This window comes from Pecten maximus, chromosome 16, assembly GCF_902652985.1.
Source record: "Pecten maximus chromosome 16, xPecMax1.1, whole genome shotgun sequence".
NCBI lineage: Eukaryota > Metazoa > Mollusca > Bivalvia > Pectinida > Pectinidae > Pecten > Pecten maximus.
Window position 1 is genome coordinate 9046536 of NC_047030.1, and position 18735 is coordinate 9065270.

At 35.2% G+C, this 18735-nt stretch overlaps 1 protein-coding gene across 1 annotated transcript; it reads left to right on the forward strand.

The window, feature by feature from the left end:
* Positions 1-4171: 4171 nt before the first annotated feature.
* On the forward strand, positions 4172-14620 carry LOC117314602 (integumentary mucin C.1-like). The gene is made up of 5 exons (XM_033868668.1): positions 4172-4293; positions 5972-6186; positions 7773-8036; positions 8982-9275; positions 11740-14620. The coding sequence occupies exons 1-5, from the start codon at positions 4172-4174 to the stop codon at positions 12048-12050; spliced, it is 1206 nt and encodes a 401-aa protein (XP_033724559.1). The 3' UTR covers positions 12051-14620.
* Positions 14621-18735: the final 4115 nt, after the last annotated feature.

An 18735-nucleotide genomic window follows, 5' to 3' on the forward strand; every position in this document is an offset into this window, starting at 1 on the left:
TTAGCTAATGTGCCAGTCATTAGATAGACCTCGGTTCTCTAAACAACCTGGATGTTATCTAACCCATGTTCATGTAATACTGGTTGTATCCAATTATCTTCGTGTAGTTCTTATTAATGTGGTATTTAGTGTAGACTTCAGCTCATGAACCCCATAACCATATTAAGTCGGGGGAAATCTATCTGTCCGGCCTATGCACATTATGGTATTATAAAAGAGTAGTCGTTCGTTCATACTAATGCCACTCCTACCCGTCTTCGAACGGACACAACATATACCTACACCAATAAATAGAAGAGCCAACACTCTACGACTTCATCTTTATTCTACAACTACACATCTATACTACAAAATACACTAGTTTTGCTCTTGTTCTGGGAAGACATGATCACCAAGGCTAAGTAATAAATGTATAATATAGTAATCAATCAATGCCAATGTAGGTGTGACATTTTTGTGAACTGGTTGATATTTGGAAAATTATATAACCAAGTCTCATAGTAAACATTAAACTCGTTGTGTGTTATACTTATATCGATGTTAACAATGAAAGTTTGAATATTAAAATGAAAGAACATTGATTTAACAAATAGTCAGCTGTCATTCTAACTGAAATACTGTCGGATTGACAGTTTACATTGTTCGACTGACAAACGCTCACACCTCCGGGTTATTCGACGTTTCAATAATAGATATTTCTTTTGTCCATACTATGTTTTGTTGCGTCTCATCGGTTGTAATTAAGCTGTTATATGTTCAAAGACAAAAGAACCATATATTATACTGTATAACCTGTCGCGATCGTTTGGTATACATTCCCGTTGTTATCATGATTGCTACGTTACAATGAATATAAATACATGTACAAGGAAAAAAACTGTTATGTGTATAATTATTATAAATATTTCATGTTAATTGTTGCATTGGCTGATCACGAAATAATTTGAAACCTCCAAATCACGAACGACTGTGGACAAGAACATTTCGTGTTCTTTTGTATATTATTGATCATTTCCAGATATACGTGGATACGGTGAAACTTAAATACTTTATTGTATCGACAAGGTCTATTATCATACCAGGGTCAAGTTTCGGCAATTTCTGATAACTTGAGGATATCAATTTACTACAAATGTCCATATCTTTATTACTGATATCTTGATTAATAAGATATTGGTGACAGGTGATATTTCTACTGATGGTTAGAGGTTTGTTGTTCTTTACATTCTTCCCACTATACAACAGTGACATCTCTATTTTCAAACATGTATTGCTGTCTACCTGTCGAGTAAAATAATTAGTATTAATGAAATTCAAGAAATATTTCGATTTAAGAATTTCCTGCTTACTAAATACAAGTAACGTTTCTAGCTGGTAGGGCCATCAGGCTAGCGAAGAAAACAACCACAGTAGTAGTCATATACATTTCATTTTGGATGTAATTTCGCAACACTTCTCCCAGTTGTAAATGATAACGAATATTTAATGGAATTGCGTCTCGGCACTTACAGCTACACTGTAATTAAAGCATTCCATGTTCTAGTAAAGTATTAATGCATAAAACAGACTGACACTGGAAAAGTTACAACTTGTCGACAGAGTGAATCCCTGGGTTGAAGGTTTTCCCAGTGCATTCATTTTCATGTAAGGTGAAGTACATGAATTACTTAGCAAGCTCTCGTCATTAAAAGTAGAATTATATAGGAGGAAGTAGGGAATTAAATATATTAGCATTGTTAATGCGACTTAAGCAAGGCAGGCAATACGTGGTATATTTTGTAATCTCCTGGGACAACATGTCAAGAGAATCCTATAGTCTCTTAAGGACCAGTGTACGCGATCAACACCATTTATCTGTAATCGAGCGCGACTCACGATATTTTCCATGTATCACTTGTAACCCGACCCGGAATAAAGATCGAAACTAAAATATGATAATATCATCCGATAAAGATGTATATTAATACAGTGGAACCTCTATAAACCGAACACGCACGGGACATGGATATTTGTAGATGAATAACTGAATAATTTCAATAAAATTAAAAGAGGCATTAGTAAATTATAGAAGTGGAACAGGTATGAATCGACCGTGTTTGAATATGCAATTTCATTTTAGGAGTATTTTATTATGCATTTTTGTTTGTTTGTTTTCTTGCGATCTGAGATATGGTAAACAAACACCTTAAAAAGAAATGAACATAATAAAATGTATGTATATACAAATAAACGGTTTTCCTGTATATAAAAATACCCCAACATGTTTTGTCTCATTTCACATTGTAAATTTCCCATTATGTTTATGTTCAAGTTGATAGACTATTTGAGGACCTGTTTCAGATAGCACACATTCCTTAACAGATGCTGACAACACAGTTGTGAAAGATGCAAGTTGATAAAGACAAAGGGAAGGTTATATTGTCATCATGTTGTCATTGGGTTATACGGTTAAGGTTTGGGTCAACCCTTGTAGCCTACCACTTACAAAAATACACTCTGCTTCAGGGACTGCTAATATACCAGCTATGACTCACCAGATACAATGTCACAGCGAACCTCAGGGGCTGAGTGAACATCCAATTCATAATGTTACAACCACCTCATTTGTATACCAACTATAAAGTTACGGCCAACTTATAGTCTATTAACTAAAAGATACGCGCAAACCTTATTGCTTGAATGTCTACCAACTACAAGGTTAGAGCCAACCGCATTGGCTGATAGATTACTAACTACGAAGTGACGGCCAACCTTATTGGATGATAATCTACCAAGTACAAAGACACGGCCAACTTCATTGGCCGACATTCTATCAACTGCAAGGTTGGCGCCAACCTCGTTGGCTGAAAGTCTACCAAATACAAGGTATCGCCAATGTTATTGGCTGATTGTTTACCAGCTACAAGGTTAGCGCCTACCTCATAGACTGATAGGTTACCAAATACAGCGTTATTGTTTTCCAGTCCAAGCAAAGGTCAACCTCTGGGACTAATATACAACCGGCTAAGATTACAGCATACCTCGAGGACTGAGAGTCCAACAAGAGTTTTAAATATAGTCCATGCTTATGTAGACATGAGAAAATAAAAGCACAGCATTAACAATGACGAAGGTTAAAGGTGATTATTATTATTGTTTCTTACAGGTTGATCGATCTCATCGCTTGGTGTTCTCTTTGGCTAAAATTGTGTGAGTACATATTACTTATTTGTTTTTCCTCACTTAAATTGAGTTGTTTGATCATAAATAGAATATGGTAAATATATTAATTAGGTAAGAATTCCTTAAAAGTCAATGTGTAAATACACTGCCAATATTACTAATAACTTTAGGTAAAAACCAGATCCCGGCAATTCAATAACCAATATATGTAGCAATGCCATATACAATAAAACAAATACTAGCTGTTTGTTAAACATGTACAGAAATTGTACACTCCTGCATACAAATGAAGGCAGATATTCCAAAACGCTACCAGAGCATCGAAAATTCGGTCGGACCAGAGGCTCTTTCCGATAACACAATTTCATGGTTTCTTCTTTTTCTCCATTTTCTTACTGTACTTGATTTTTTGTGATGACGTTGTGATTGTATTTTCTCACTTAAGGGAATACGAAGCGGTCAGGAAATAATAAATCGATTGTCATGAAAATTAAAATCAGTGCTCTTTGCGCCACCGTTTGTTTTGTTGCCAACAATACTATGCCATTCCATGCTTTTTGGAGAAAACATGCATTTTTTTCAACAAAGTGATTGTTTCAAAATAAGGATAAAAATGTCGCAATTCTCGACAGATGCTTATTGTTTCAGGTATAATCCTATTTCAACAAAATATGGAAACTCGAAGTTTTTGTTTCAATAAAATTATTTTGTCAAATGAAATCATATAAAATGTCTTGCAGTGTTAAATCGAATCGTGAGAAATATTACATTATGGAAGAATAAAAACACTGCCTTACCATGAAAATAAAAACCTTATATTATTGTCAATTTTTTTCTTTTTACAACATAAAGAAGAGTTATCACCCCCTTTATATTTCATCTCGTTGTTCTGTCGCTTTCGATTGGGAATGTTTTTTCGGGAGGTAGCATTTTATGAGTTTTTTTTATATCACATTAACCAGGTATAGCCATTTCTACAAAAACAAAATTTACGCTACTGAAGACCCCAATGACATGGAATGAAGCGAAGGTGGCTTGTGAAAACCTTGGCATGGCTCTCGCTAAAGTCGATACTCTCATGAAGCAGGAATACATCGATACGTATATAGATACAGACTGGAGCCCGAACGTGTAAGTAATAGGTGTATATTATAGCTATCAGTGAAGTAATAGTAGTAAAAGTAGTAGTAGTAGTAGTAGTAGTAGTAGTATTTGTAGTAGTAGTAGTGGTAGTGGTAGTAGTAGTAGTAGTAGTAGTAATGGGAATGGTAGTAGTAGTAGTAGTAGTAGTAGTAGTAGTAGTAGTAGTAGTAGTGGGAATGGTAGTAGTATTATTAGTAGTAGTGGTAGTGGTAGTGGTAGTAGTAGTAGTAGTGGTAGTGGTAGTAGTAGTGGTAGTGGTAGTAGTAGTGGTAATGGTAGTAGTGGTAATGGTAAATGTAGTAGCAGTGGTAGTAGTAGTAGTAGTAGTAGTAGTAGTAGTGGGAATGGTAGTAGTATTAGTAGTAGCAGTAGTAGTAGTAGTGGTAGTGGTATTAGTAGTGGTAATGGTAGTAGTAGTAGTAGTAGTGGTAGTAGTGGTAGTGGTAGTAGTAGTGGTAGTAGGTAGTAGTAGCAGTAGTAGTAGTAGTAGTAGTGGTAGTAGTAGTGGTAGTAGTAGTGGTAGTGGTAGTAGTAGTAGTAGTAGTAGTAGTGGTAGTAGTAGTAGTGGTAGTAGTAGTAGTAGTGGTAGTGGTAGTAGTAGTAGTAGTAGTGGTAGTAGTAGTAGTAGCAGTAGTAGTAGTAGTAGTGGTAGTAGTGGTAATGGTAGTTGTAGTAGCAGTGGTAGTAGTAGTGGTAGTAGTAGTGGTAGTTACTATTGCCTTAATAACAAAAATGAATTATAGTGCATTTTGATAATATCTATTAATCGGTTACGGGTATAAAGGTATATAGATATTCAAACAATTAACTCTCTGTTGGTTTAAAGCGTGAATATTCACAGATTATCGCTGGTTTACTGTCTTGTTTTACTATCAAAGCGTTTGTTGACTATTGATGGAGGTTATACGTGTATCCCAATAGAGTAGTAATGCATTATGCATAATACGAAACCTGACGAAGCACGGCCTCATTGTTATGCATTGTCTTTTAAAGTTTAATGAGTGACTTTAAGGTGGTATCACACGCCCCTAGTATCAAAATGTGGCAACTAACTGCTCAATCGCGTATATGTACAATTTTTACACTCCATGATCGGCTGAAATAGTGTCACATGATTATTGATAGTTAGTCACAGCATAATCTAAATAACCGGTACAAATGATTATGCAAAGTTCAAAGTCATGAGTATGTTTTCCAACAAAATAAAGCGAACAAATAATGAAAATCCATTCGAAGTACGTCGTGTACTATTAACGTTGAAATACTAGTGTTTATCTTATTTAAGCGGGTTTTTTTCCGCGCTGAACGCTGTCCGCTTAATTGTGATTGTTGCGCTGAAGTGTTGGTATTGATTTTTATGTCAAGCATTGTCAATGCGCCATCAGCATTGGTAATGCGCCATTATCATTGTTGATTCGCCGTCATAATTTTTAATTCGCCATCATCATTGTTAATTCGCCGTCATTGTTGTTAATTCGCCATCATAATTTTTAATGCGCCGCCATCATTGTAAGTGAGCAAAAATCATTATCAACTCGCCATCATCATTGCGTTAATCTGCTTCACTCCGGTAACGTTTTTTTACTTTGCCAGCACCAGATTACGTACATTTGTACGTTTACAATATTCAATCAAATCCTTATCTTGTTTATTTCGATATCAATAGGACAGGGGAACTGTGGATTGGACTTCATAAGATTGATATTGCCCAGCCAGGGCTAACGAAGTGGTCGGATTGTACCGAAATCGGCTGGAACAACTTCGCTACGGCCGAACCCAGTACGTCAACTGACAAGCTGTGTTTTGCATTATCAGAAGACTTAAGCTGGATATCGCATGTGTGTGATACACAACTACAGTCTATCTGTGAATCAACAACAGGTAATTTGTATTCATATTTGTTACTTAAAGCATTCATAGCTCACTATAGACACATAAGATTCATAAACATAGAACAATCCTGTTTAAGTACCATCTAGAGCCTCACCACCATAATAATAAGTTGCATTCACGTATTTCTGTCTTCCCCTTTTATGTTGTATTGACATGTTTTCTGTCTGCCCCTTTATGTTGTATTGACATGTTTTCTGTCTGCCCCTTTATGTTTTGTTGACATGTTTTCTGTCTGCCCCTTTATGTTGTATTGACATGTTTTCTGTCTGCCCCTTTATGTTTTGTTGACATGTTTTCTGTCTGCCCCTTTATGTTTTGTTGACATGTTTTCTGTCTGCCCCTTTCTGTTTTGTTGACATGTTTTCTGTCTGCCCCTTTATGTTTTGTTGACATGTTTTCTGTCTGCCCCTCTATGTTTTGTTGACATGTTTTCTGTCTGCCCCTTGATGTTTTGTTGACATGTTTTCTGTCTGCCCCCTTGATGTTTTGTTGACATGTTTTCTGTCTGCCCCCTTGCTGTTTTGTTGACATGTTTTCTGTCTGCCCCTTTATGTTTTGTTGACATGTTTTCTGTCTGCCCCCTTGATGTTTTGTTGACATGTTTTCTGTCTGCCCCCTTTATGTTTTGTTGACATGTTTTCTGTCTGCCCCCTTGATGTTTTGTTGACATGTTTTCTGTCTGCCCCCTTTATGTTTTGTTGACATGTGTTCTGTCTGCCCCCTTTATGTTTTGTTGACATGTTTTCTGTCTGCCCCCTTTATTGTTTGTTGACATGTTTTCTGTCTGCCCCCTTATGTTTTTGTTGAAATGTTTTCTGTCTGCCCCCTTTATGTTTTGTTGACATGTGTTCTGTCTGCCCCTTTATGTTTTGTTGATATGTTTTCTGTCTGCCCCGCTTTATGTTTTGTTGACATGTTTTCTGTCTGCCCCCCTTTTCGTTTTGTTGACATGTGTTCTGTCTGCCCCCTTTATGTTTTGTTGACATGTTTTCTGTCTGCCCCTTTATGTTGTATTGACATGTTTTCTGTCTGCCCCCTTGATGTTGTATTGACATGTTTTCTGTCTGCCCCTTGCTGTTTTGTTGACATGTTTTCTGTCTGCCCCTTTATTGTTTGTTGACATGTTTTCTGTCTGCCTCCTTGCTGTTTTGTTGACATGTTTTCTGTCTGCCCCCTTTATTGTTTGTTGATATGTTTTCTGTCTGCCCCCTTGCTGTTGTATTGACATGTTTTCTGTCTGCCCCTTTATGTTGTATTGACATGTTTTCTGTCTGCCCCCCTTTTCGTTTTGTTGACATGTTTTCTGTCTGCCCCCTTGCTGTTTTGTTGATATGTTTTCTGTCTGCCCCTTTATGTTTTGTTGACATGTTTTCTGTCTGCCCCTTTATGTTTTGTTGACATGTTTTCTGTCTGCCCCTTTATTGTTTGTTGACATGTTGTCAGTCTGCCCTCTTTATGTTGTATTGACATGCTTTTTGTCTGCCCCCCCCCCCCCTCTCTCTCTCTCTCTTTTTACCTGTATGCAACAGGCTACTGTGATTCATTGACATATGTCTTAATCAATACTCGATCAGGTGACTGCACATTTGACACTTACCCTGAACATGGCTGTGGACACACTCTAAAAAGTAGTTCGGAATCAGACTGGGATACGTGCCTCGCTGAATGCCTCACTGATACGCTCCCAACCGGTGAGGAATGTTGGGCTGTTGGACACTGGGATGGATATACAGGAGATGACTGTTGGAAGTTTCATTCTGCAGATGACCCAAATATTTGCATCACTGAGATGTTTTCCTATTCTGCAATTAATGTTGGCATCAAGATATGTTTTGAATGTAAGTAGATTGCTTTCAAAAAAGACGAAATGTTTATTTATTGCATTGATTTTGTAATATCAGACCATTTTTAAACATAGTTATTAGCTTCTCTTTCCCAAAGCCCATGACATAAGTGCATATGTAGCCTTGCTACATATCTGTTATTAAGGATTAACCCACTATTTTGTTTATTTAATGAGATCACAAATCCAGTGGAGTAAATGGTGTAAACGTGAAGACAAGGGTTCACACATTCCAGTTATCTAAGTCATATTAAATTGCAATATTTTATTTTTTAAGGCAATGGTACACTTTTCATAGTATCTTATGAAATAAATATCTGATGTTGTTATCAAAATTAGGCATAGTGTTTCTTAGTAAAATTGCCAGGTGGTTTTCTGAAAGGAGTAATATTTACATAAATTCGTACGCGGCGAACTGGGTCGCGTTCTACACTGAAGTTATGGAGAAATAAGCAGAGTTGATCAAACCGAGGACGTCGATTCAAGGGCTACCAAGACATTGTTAACTATTAGGAATCATCTACTGCTATTTGCTCTATTGCTCGAGTGATGGGTCTATGCTATCGGTGATTTTGCATGCATTTTATGGGAATATATGTATATTTATCATGCATGTAATGCCTCGTGTTTACCTATTTACAAGCAAAGATTTGTGCTATATATGTTTTACATATTGTGCAACCATTGGAATTTCATTATGTCATATAATAAAATCTTTTGACAGCTATATTATATTATCATTATTTCATCGACCTTGATTTGGAAATACAGTTTCGATTAATAATAAGTATTATTTTGTTATTTTAACCCAATGATGGCAAATAAGCTTTAAAGTCTTCTGTATAATGACAAAAAGTATTCGTTGTTGCGGTATGTTTAATTTCAGAAAAAAACACCAAAATAGTCATTGATAAAACATGATTTGTCGTTTTTTATAAAGCTGACATCGACGTATCGGTTCCTCCAAGTGTGCCTAGTTCCTTTCCGAATACAGATTGCTTTGTAATTTACACTACCACAACCATTGATCCTACTACAATAGCAATATCCACTTCACCATCATCAACATCAACAGCAGAAGCAGCAGCAGAAGAAACAACAATAATGGAAACAACAACAACGACGACGCCACCAACAACGACATTATCAACAACAGCATCAACAGGACCTACAACGATGCCGACAACGACGAAACAGGATACAACCATTTCTAATCAAATAGCGACAACGAATGGTGAGAATTCTGCTTTGAGTAATACCTCTATATTGTTTTTTTTCATGTACTCAAATATAAATGTTGTACATAAAATCTTATATGAGGTATTGATGAGTATCCAATCATGATACAATCTTATGTAATGCTGACCTGTAAACACCGTGAAATTTGATACAGTGTGTATCAATATTACAATTCAACCATTTTGTCCTCCAATGAATGGAGAATTGTCAGTGGTTATAAACGTTGATACGGAGGTCAATCACAAGATGATTTAGCAAAATAACAATACGTCTCAACACATATTTAAAAAAATTAAAAGAGGCGATGATGGATTTTTTATTTGGGAAGGGGGGAGGTTATTTCAAATAATTGAGTAATTTAACAATTTTGATATTTCCGTCACTTAAGACCTAGTATAACTTTTACGGTTAGGGGAAGCGATATTATATGATTGATGTGTCTTTCCATGATTTGTTAGAATTAAGTTGTTTCTTTACCAACACAAATAACACTTTTTAAACATCTGACGTTAATAGCCCACAGACACAATGCAGTCTGGTATGAACTCAGCCCCGGCCACCAATATATATATATAATATTCTTTCATACAGCTTACAATATTCCGCAAAGTTTTTTGTGTTTTGACACATTAACTTAAAAATAACGGTTTATTTTTTGCATGTCATTCATTACAATTTATGTGTAAAAATAATCGATATCAAAATAGATATCAATCTACTTAAAACCATAAATAATATTTGTGATAGTTACCAATTTATCAAAACTTGTTGATATATCATTGAATTTGAGCATTGTGTATTTTCCATGCGACTAGGCTTTTCATGTCATTTGCATATTCTCTATCAATTTAAGTTATTCGACATGGTTCCATTGTTACGGACTTATTTGTCAATGTCAAAAAATAGATATAGGTCTGCATTATCAAACAACCTAGGGACAAAATTAATATTTCAGTACAACTTGATGTGACAGTAGTGATGTTGAGAACAATCATATTATTCCTGTTATTGTATCATAAGTGATATTAAGAACAATACTTTTGTTCTGTATATTGGTGTATCACAAAGGTGAGAATGTTGGCCCTACTAACATCATTGTACTCACGTACAAGCTATTGGAGGAGCATATTTCATGTTTCAAATGGCGATTCAGACAGATAATTTGTAAATTATAAAGGTAAATGTTCAAATAATGTGAACAAAGGGCGTTGTTGTTGGTGGGGGTGACGTGGGTTTACAATTTTTGCATTATCATTATTGTCATATTTTCATACGGCATTACGAATAATCGATATACTAATGCATATTCATGTCCTATATTTAAATGATGAAATTTATTCAACTTAGGGTATTTTGCATTTCCCCGTCCAGATTCTGTATTTATTTTGTCCTGTTTTGAGTTTTTGGTCGTCTCCTAGCTATCTAGCTATCAACACTTTAAACCCTTAGTATCACTGTCAAATTTAGGCAGATTAAACAGCTGTATAGCACTTTAACTTATTTTGGCTCTCCTCTTTCTGCTACCAATTTGTTTTTAAGGTGCTAAAACCTTGAGTGTCTTTTGTAAATCTTTAAGGTTCAAGTAATTTGGTAGTGGCAAAGTTCGTGGAAATGATGACAACGGTACTTGTTATAGCGGGTTTGAGGCAAACAATGTGAAAACTATTTGCAGCTTTATTGGTTTTCTTTTTGTGAAATTGCTCTAATCATAATAAGTATTTATATTTTTTATTTAAGAGCTGTTATGAATGAATTATCTTCGTGTTTGTGTATTGTTGATATAATCAGATATAGAGCAATGTCAGATCCTTACTTTATAGTTTAACAAATGGATGTAGTTGTTGGGCGGGAGATTAATACACCCCGGATACTCTGGTTAGGATCATGGTACACAGGTAAGGGAGATATTGGCAGGAACCTTATAGCACCATATGTGTACAAGCTATAGACTTTGGAAATTTGGCAGGGAATATCATAATGCTGTAAGTGTATTTGCTCGGGACAATAGAAGTTTGACAGGGACCTCATAACGCCGTAGGGGTTTTGACTAGGGACTGTAGAAGTTTGACATGGAACTTTATAACTTCGAAGGGGTATTGACTCGGGACTGTAGAAATATGGAAGAGACCTTATAACGCCATAGGTGTATAGACTAGGGACTGTATAAATTAGGCAGTGGCCTTATAACGCCGTGATGTATTGATTAGGGACTGTAGACGATCATGGTACAGAAAGAGGAGATCATTTGTCAGATACCTCATACAAACATGTGTTAAGGACTTTAGTTGACAATAAACAGTTAGTACACAGTTGAATGATTTGTGCCGATTAAGATAACGCCCCGCGTGTATGGGTGGGAACATTTCTGCAGCTCCTAACGTTACCATGACTTTCCTCCGTGATGCCTAATGCTAAAAATACAGTATGTTGTTATTATGATTGCGTGGTTATTATTCCAGGTACACTTCCAGTTCTAGGCGTATGCAGTTGTACATGTTCCATGATCAATACGTCGTTGATCAATCTACAAGAAGAAATCGAAAAACTCAAGGATTTACTGACTGTTAAAAAATCTACAACATCTTTATACAAACGGAAGTTTATTAGCGTCAAGGACGACCGTGTATCATCAACATCTATTGGATACGTAGGCGTCACTCTGCTTATTTTGTCATTCGGAACAATAATTGTCCTGGATTTTCCTGTTTTAGTTAATCAGATAAAAATAGCATTTCGAGGTCATTCAAAACATCGTGTATCCTGTGCATAAACATATTTATCAAATTTGTTTTAAATAAAATAAGCAATGAATATGCATGTATATGTTCTTACCAGGTACACAATGGAGACCAACTATGGTATCGACCAACCATGTTTTCAGTTATCACTGATAATTAAATACATCCATCACATCATCAAGAAACTGTCTTGAGATTTGAGCTTGAAAAAGTACATTTACATATGTATCTGAGTACCTAAAGGATAAAGGTTAATTCGTTTGCCACCTTCTTGTCTTTTATGACCTTGTTCAATTCGGGAACGATGGATTTATATTTCTTTTACTTATATATCGTATACTTGTTTAAACACTTTTAAAGAAGTATAAGATATAGACTGAGATTACAACTATGCTCATTCAAGTTGACAATGTTGGATACATTTAAAATGTTGTAAAAAATTTGCATGTTTTCTTATACATGTATCACTACGCTTACCTCGTGTATGTCAATATGATATGTTTGGTATCAAAATACACTATAAACTATTTAAATTAACATAAGCATGTGGAAATTATTTAACATTTTATTATGTGATTCCCTTCACTCAACCTGGCGTAAGAATAAAACAGACAAAATAAAAGTAATTGAAGTGGAGCCAAATACTGACCCCACCTTTGAAACACATTAACTATCCTTGGAATGAACTACCTCTGGCTCTACATCTCACGTATCCGATTTAGCCCATTTCATATATCATTTTAAATGTATGTAGTGACAATGTTAATATTTTACATTTAGAAACTCGTACCTACCAGAACAGACAGTGATGAATTCCCTCGACGACGTATTCCGTTGTTCCCACTATCATTACATAAGCTGCTTTTATACAAATATGCTTCATTGTGATACGCGCAAGTTTACATTGATGTTTATCAGTTTGATTGTCAATATTAGACAGTAATATATGCCATGATTAAAATGTGTTATCATCCCAACAACAGCAACTGCTTCTTGTTTAAAAGTGATATTTTTTTTTGTTTTCATTAATAAAAGATAGCATGTATTTTATATCTGATGACGTCTTTTTTTAAAGTTAGATATCCTCTGATGTTTGGCAGTAACTATTACAAGCTATGGACGTCAATAACGCCATCACCATCATACTGTAGTTATGGTAACTCGATAGACATGGAAGTTGTAAGGAAAATAATCCGTATTTACATTGTATACATATCGATAATAAAAACCAGTTAAAGTGTCATTGACCTAAAACAACTGACTTTATTCCTAAAATATTATAGCCATTTTGTTTGTCAACTTGTACATTATGGCATTTCGAATCTAATGGACAACAACAACAGTTAATCACTAGTAGGTGTATTCCAAGCGAACACAATACACATTTTTATTTAAAGACTGTATCATCTTAATATCAAACATCTTATCGTGTTTCTGGTCAATACTGAATCCAAACTGCAGATGTATTTATATCTATAGAACGTTGATCAATTTCATAGAAAATGCCATAGCCATTTTCATTTAAAAAAAAATATGTTTCAAAAATATTGAAACTTTTTCTTAATTCGCAAATCAAGATATCTATATTTAGATGTTCTTGCACTTCGTATCTGCTTTTTAATTTCATGTTTGGAAAATATTTTTTTAGGTTTTTCTATTTTCATTCTAATATTCAATGATGATTTAATAAGGATCGTTATATATAGAACGCTTATTTCCGATTGGTAACAGCTCCCAAGTGAAAGAAATGTGCAGCATTGTCGATTGAATAAAATCATAATTGAAATAAACATCTAAACAAGGTGGTGTAGGATAGGCACCTCCATTTCGTTTCTACAATGGTTTAGATTTATCACAAATAGGCGACGGCGTACATGATTTGGTACATGATTTGGTAATGGTTTATTAATGATTTGAAATTGATTTGGTACATGACTTGGTACATGATTTGGCAATGGTTTAGTAATGATTTGGTATTGATTTGGTAATGGTTTAGTAATGATTTGGTATTGATTTGGCAATGGTTTAGTAATGATTCGGTATTGATTTGGTACATGCTTTGGTACATAGTTTGTTATACAGTGTGGGCGTCGATTCCTATTGAACTGAAATAAATTATTCATGGTCCAGTAAATGTCATCCTCATATTACCAATACAAGGTGTAATACCCATAAAATGAACTGATTATGGTTGGCTGTGTAATTTAAATTGTGAACTTTTTAACACGCTGAGCAATGTGTGCATTTCCTGTAGCTCACACGAACAAGTTATCGAACTAAAGAATAGAATAGTAAGTATTCGGCAATATTGATTATGTCAGTTGAATAAATAACAGTATATTACGTTTTCAGCATCCACTAGTGTACATGACTTTATTTGTGTATGAATATCTTCTGCTGTGTTAAAGTCTTGAAGGATATGTTTTGACAAGATGTGTATTCATGACAGACTTACAAACATCCTGATAATGTCTACACGAGATTGTGGATGTGTATTCACGTGTGTACATGACCAATTCTAATTACACGACATTTACATTCTTTTGTATTTTGTGCTTATGTGATGTTGAATTAATAAAAGAAAATAATTATAATGATAGAAGATGCTTGGTTTTACTTATCATTTTGCTCCATTATGATATCAAGATATCAAGATTTTTTGTCAAACTTTATTTACAAGTCAATTGCCTTCATCCATTCTCTTAATCCATTGTATAAGTCCATTGAGTAAGTCCATCGTCTATGTCCATAGTCTAAGTAAATTGCCTTAGTCCATTACCTAAGTCAAATTCTAAGTTCATTGTCCAAGTCCGTTGTCTTAGTCCGTTGTTTAAGTCAATTGCCTAATTCCATTGTCTAAGTCTATCGGCTCAGTCCATTGTCCATTGCTTAAATCAATTGCCTAAGTCTATTGTCCATTGCTTAAGTCTATTGTCCATTGTTAAAGTCTATTGTCCATTGTTTAAGTCTATTGTCAATTGCCTAAGTCCATTGTCTAATTGCATCGGCTCAGTGTATGGTCCATTGCTTGAATCGCTTGCCTAAGTTCATTGTCTAGGTCAATTGTTCATTGCCTAAGTTCATTGACCAATTTCTAGATCCAATATCCAATGCCTTAATCCGTTGTTCATGATCATAGTGCATAAATGTCAATTGCCCTAGTCATTGCCATGTCTTAAGTCCATTTTCTAAGTTAATTTTCCATTGTCTTAGTCTTTTGTCGATTGCCTAGGTCCATTGTGTATTGCAAGCTTTAGCTTGGGTTTCTGAATCAAGAGGCTCAACACGTCTTAAAGGTTATCTGACGTAGACCACTGCGGCAACTGGATCATTTCAGGGAAGTTCAGTGTTGCTCAGGAAAACTACTTTTGTGCAATCTTGTTACAAATAATCGACGTGACACCATGTCGAACTAAGTCGAAGAATAACATTTTTTCGGCTTCTTTTTCTTAGAATCTCCACCAATTTTCAGTTCAATGGAAGGTAGAATTGTACAAGTTAACTTTTGTTTTCAAAATTCGCCACCTGAAAAATAAAAATAATTAAATAAGTATTGATTCAATAATCCTAATTCTATGTTTATAGCGACTAAACAAAAACTGATCTGACTACATGTTGGTTGACACAATTGTATAATCTGACCACACGTGGACATTATACAAGGCCTATTTCCCGAAATTAAACAATTTAAATTCCAATCCCTCGCCATGTTTGCTTACATCACTGTAATATACGAGCCTGCCATAAACATACTCTCTAAGGAAGTCGATATATTCAATACCGAAGGTTGACTACTGTTTGATTTCTGTACCGCTTTGATTGATTGATGACAGATGAATTTATTATTTCCCTTCAAACGATGTTATCCTCAAAGCAAAAACACAATCTGATTGTAGTTTTGAAATTATGTGAAAACGTCTTTTGCTTCTAAAACATACAGGAAAATATAATTTACTATTTATTCAAATTTTCTTATGTTTTAAATGACATATAATCAATGAATATATATATACCATGGCACCGTGTATTGAAATATGCAACCGTACAAGTAGGCAATTTTCGTAGCAACATGTCGTAAGAGATATAAGTTTACTTCTTCAATTAATCATAGTTTCCATAGCCGAGTGGTTAGCCTGTAGGATACGTTTGATTCGAACTGCCACTGAAACTTGGATATTCATTTCTCCTACCTTTGCCTATGTAAGATACATATTTCTCTCATCCTGGACAGGGATATCGGAAGTTTTACCGGGGTGAGATTTTCTTATCTCACCCTAGGGAAAAGACAAACTACACGTTCTCTTTGAACGTGCTCTTGTTCTCGATAGGGTGAAGTCACTATGACCTGGCCCGGAACGTTTGAATGCTAAATATCAATATTATTCACAAAGGAAATTGAAATAAGTATTAATTATCAAAGTTAACTAAGTGTTTGGTGTTCTTTTTGACAAGCTAATCGGAACTATATTATGTATGAAATCAACATCGAAAGGTGTAAAGCGTCTGCTGCAGCCTTATTCACAACTGCCATCCGCTGTCCACGTGTTGTTGTTTACATACGTTTGGATTTGGTTCACACTTCGATTGGAAAACAGGGTAAGAGAAAAATGATCTTTCATCCCTTTTTGGGATGAGATAGGGGATCTCAACCCTCGGAGGGAGATTGCTAAGTTCCCAAACACTCGACAAGCCTCGTGTTTGGGAATATAACAATCTCCCTCCTCGGGTTGAGATTCCCCTATCTCACCCCAAAAGGGGTGTAAGTTTCTATTAGTCCCATGTGGAACACCTATGTGGGATATCTCTATCCCACAAAGAAGCACCGAGTGACCTCAGGTCCGGGACTACTTTTTAACTGTGACGTCACCGGGAAAACTCTTCAGTTTTCGTATATGTATACTAACTTAACAAATGCACTGTATCATTTTTTCTATTTGTCATTTGAAAAAGATGGATCATTCACTTATAAATTCAGTCATAATATTACTATTTGTCGAGAATTTTTTTTTTTTACAGCGGAAGACTATATATTTTTTGTTGTGCTTGCAAGCATAGGTGGATGAATATGACGTGATGTCAAACATACCTTATGTATAACAAACTTTTTTTCTCAATTTACAAAACTTGTAATTTGTTTTTATTGTCGGTCACCGAGAGAAAATACAAAGGTTTTTATATGGTTTCGCCATGTTGGATCGATTTCACCATGCATTTCACAAAAAAAGGTTTGGGGAAAAAAGTCCATCATATGTTACGTATGTGGGATAGGGAAATTCTACCCTCAGTTCTGACCCCCCAAACTCTACACCCTCGGGTAGAATTTCCCTATCCCACATACCTACATATGATGTACTCTATTAATATTATTTATATTCTATTTATATGATAAAGCTGTGATAATTCTTGGATTGCACTGTGAGGAACATTAACCAAATGCTCATGAGGCATATATTTGGGATGATAAAATAGTTTTATTTTTGCAAAAAAAACCCGTTAAAAACCATTAATTAAGCGGTTTGGTGAGTTGCCTTGTTGCTTTAAAACTGAATAGTCTTCAACTCGGTCACATACATGGAGTAATCGCTGTTTTGTATTCGGGATAGTGTATTTTAGTTTGTTTGTTTTGTTATTAAGAAATACAAATGATTTACGACGAATAACACATTCTACTGATTTACCCGACACACTTCAGTGATGTTCGGAGCCACATTTGCGGAAATTCAGCTGGGCAAAAACCAATACAAGGAACATAGACATTGTCTTTACGGTACTACCGGTTTCTTTAACACCGTACCAACGACCTCGATTTGACATTTATAAAAACGAACTCGGGCCCTATATCATGTTCCGCTGCGATGTATACTATTGTACAAATCAAATGTTCTTTTAATCTCCTTTGTGATAACATGTCATTCATTTGTTGACATCAAAAAGAGTCATTTTAAAGGTTTAATGGATTTTTTTTACTACACTATTGATATTTTAACAATGGATTACACTGTGCTACCTTTCCGTTCGTAGGTAAGTTCCTGTATGCTATTTGTTAATACACAGTTGAATAAAAAAAAACCCAGATGATACGTATGGGCACAGTACGGGGGCACAGCCAATAATAATATATCTCTATGAAAGGAAAACGGAAAGCAAAACCTATCTAGTTAATTGCTAAATCCTGCGCTAGAACAACTTGTTTTGTTGCCATTTTCACAAACATGTGGGTGACATATATTCGAGTTCATTACCGGGGTGGCAAGGAAAATCTGTCGATTTTTTTTTTTGTGTCAGCTCCTCTGCTTCGATTGCTGCAAGCATTCCCTGAATGATTTTCGCCGTGTTTGTCGCCGTGAAAACTGAAAAGAAAATCAGCTACTCTGTACCTATCACGTGATGTATTCAGGTAAACATGAAAACAGAATTTTGGTTAAAGTACCGTCGTGAGTCTCAGTCCATGATTCACATTGCATTATCCCCTATTCGTTTAATTTCACAGGATTAATATTTCGCAAGTATTAAATTTGACGAATCATCGCTAAATTAACCTTCTGAAATGAACAAAAGAACACGTGTATATATTTGCGTGTATAAGCGATAAATGGTATAAATATATGCTGAGTATTCATTTTTGTGATATTAATGTGATATACAATACTTAAAAAAGCGTCCTCTCAAGAAAAAGATTCCCACTCAAATGCCATACCTATGTTTGAGTACATTTCG

Coding starts and splice junctions, on each gene's coding strand:
- LOC117314602 (XM_033868668.1), top strand. CDS start 4,172: ATGACATGGAATGAAGCGAAGGTGGCTTGTGAAAACCTTGGCATGGCT. Junction 8,037..8,981: donor CATCAAGATATGTTTTGAAT/GTAAGTAGATTG, acceptor TTTTTTATAAAG/CTGACATCGACGTATCGGTT. Junction 9,276..11,739: donor TCAAATAGCGACAACGAATG/GTGAGAATTCTG, acceptor TTATTATTCCAG/GTACACTTCCAGTTCTAGGC.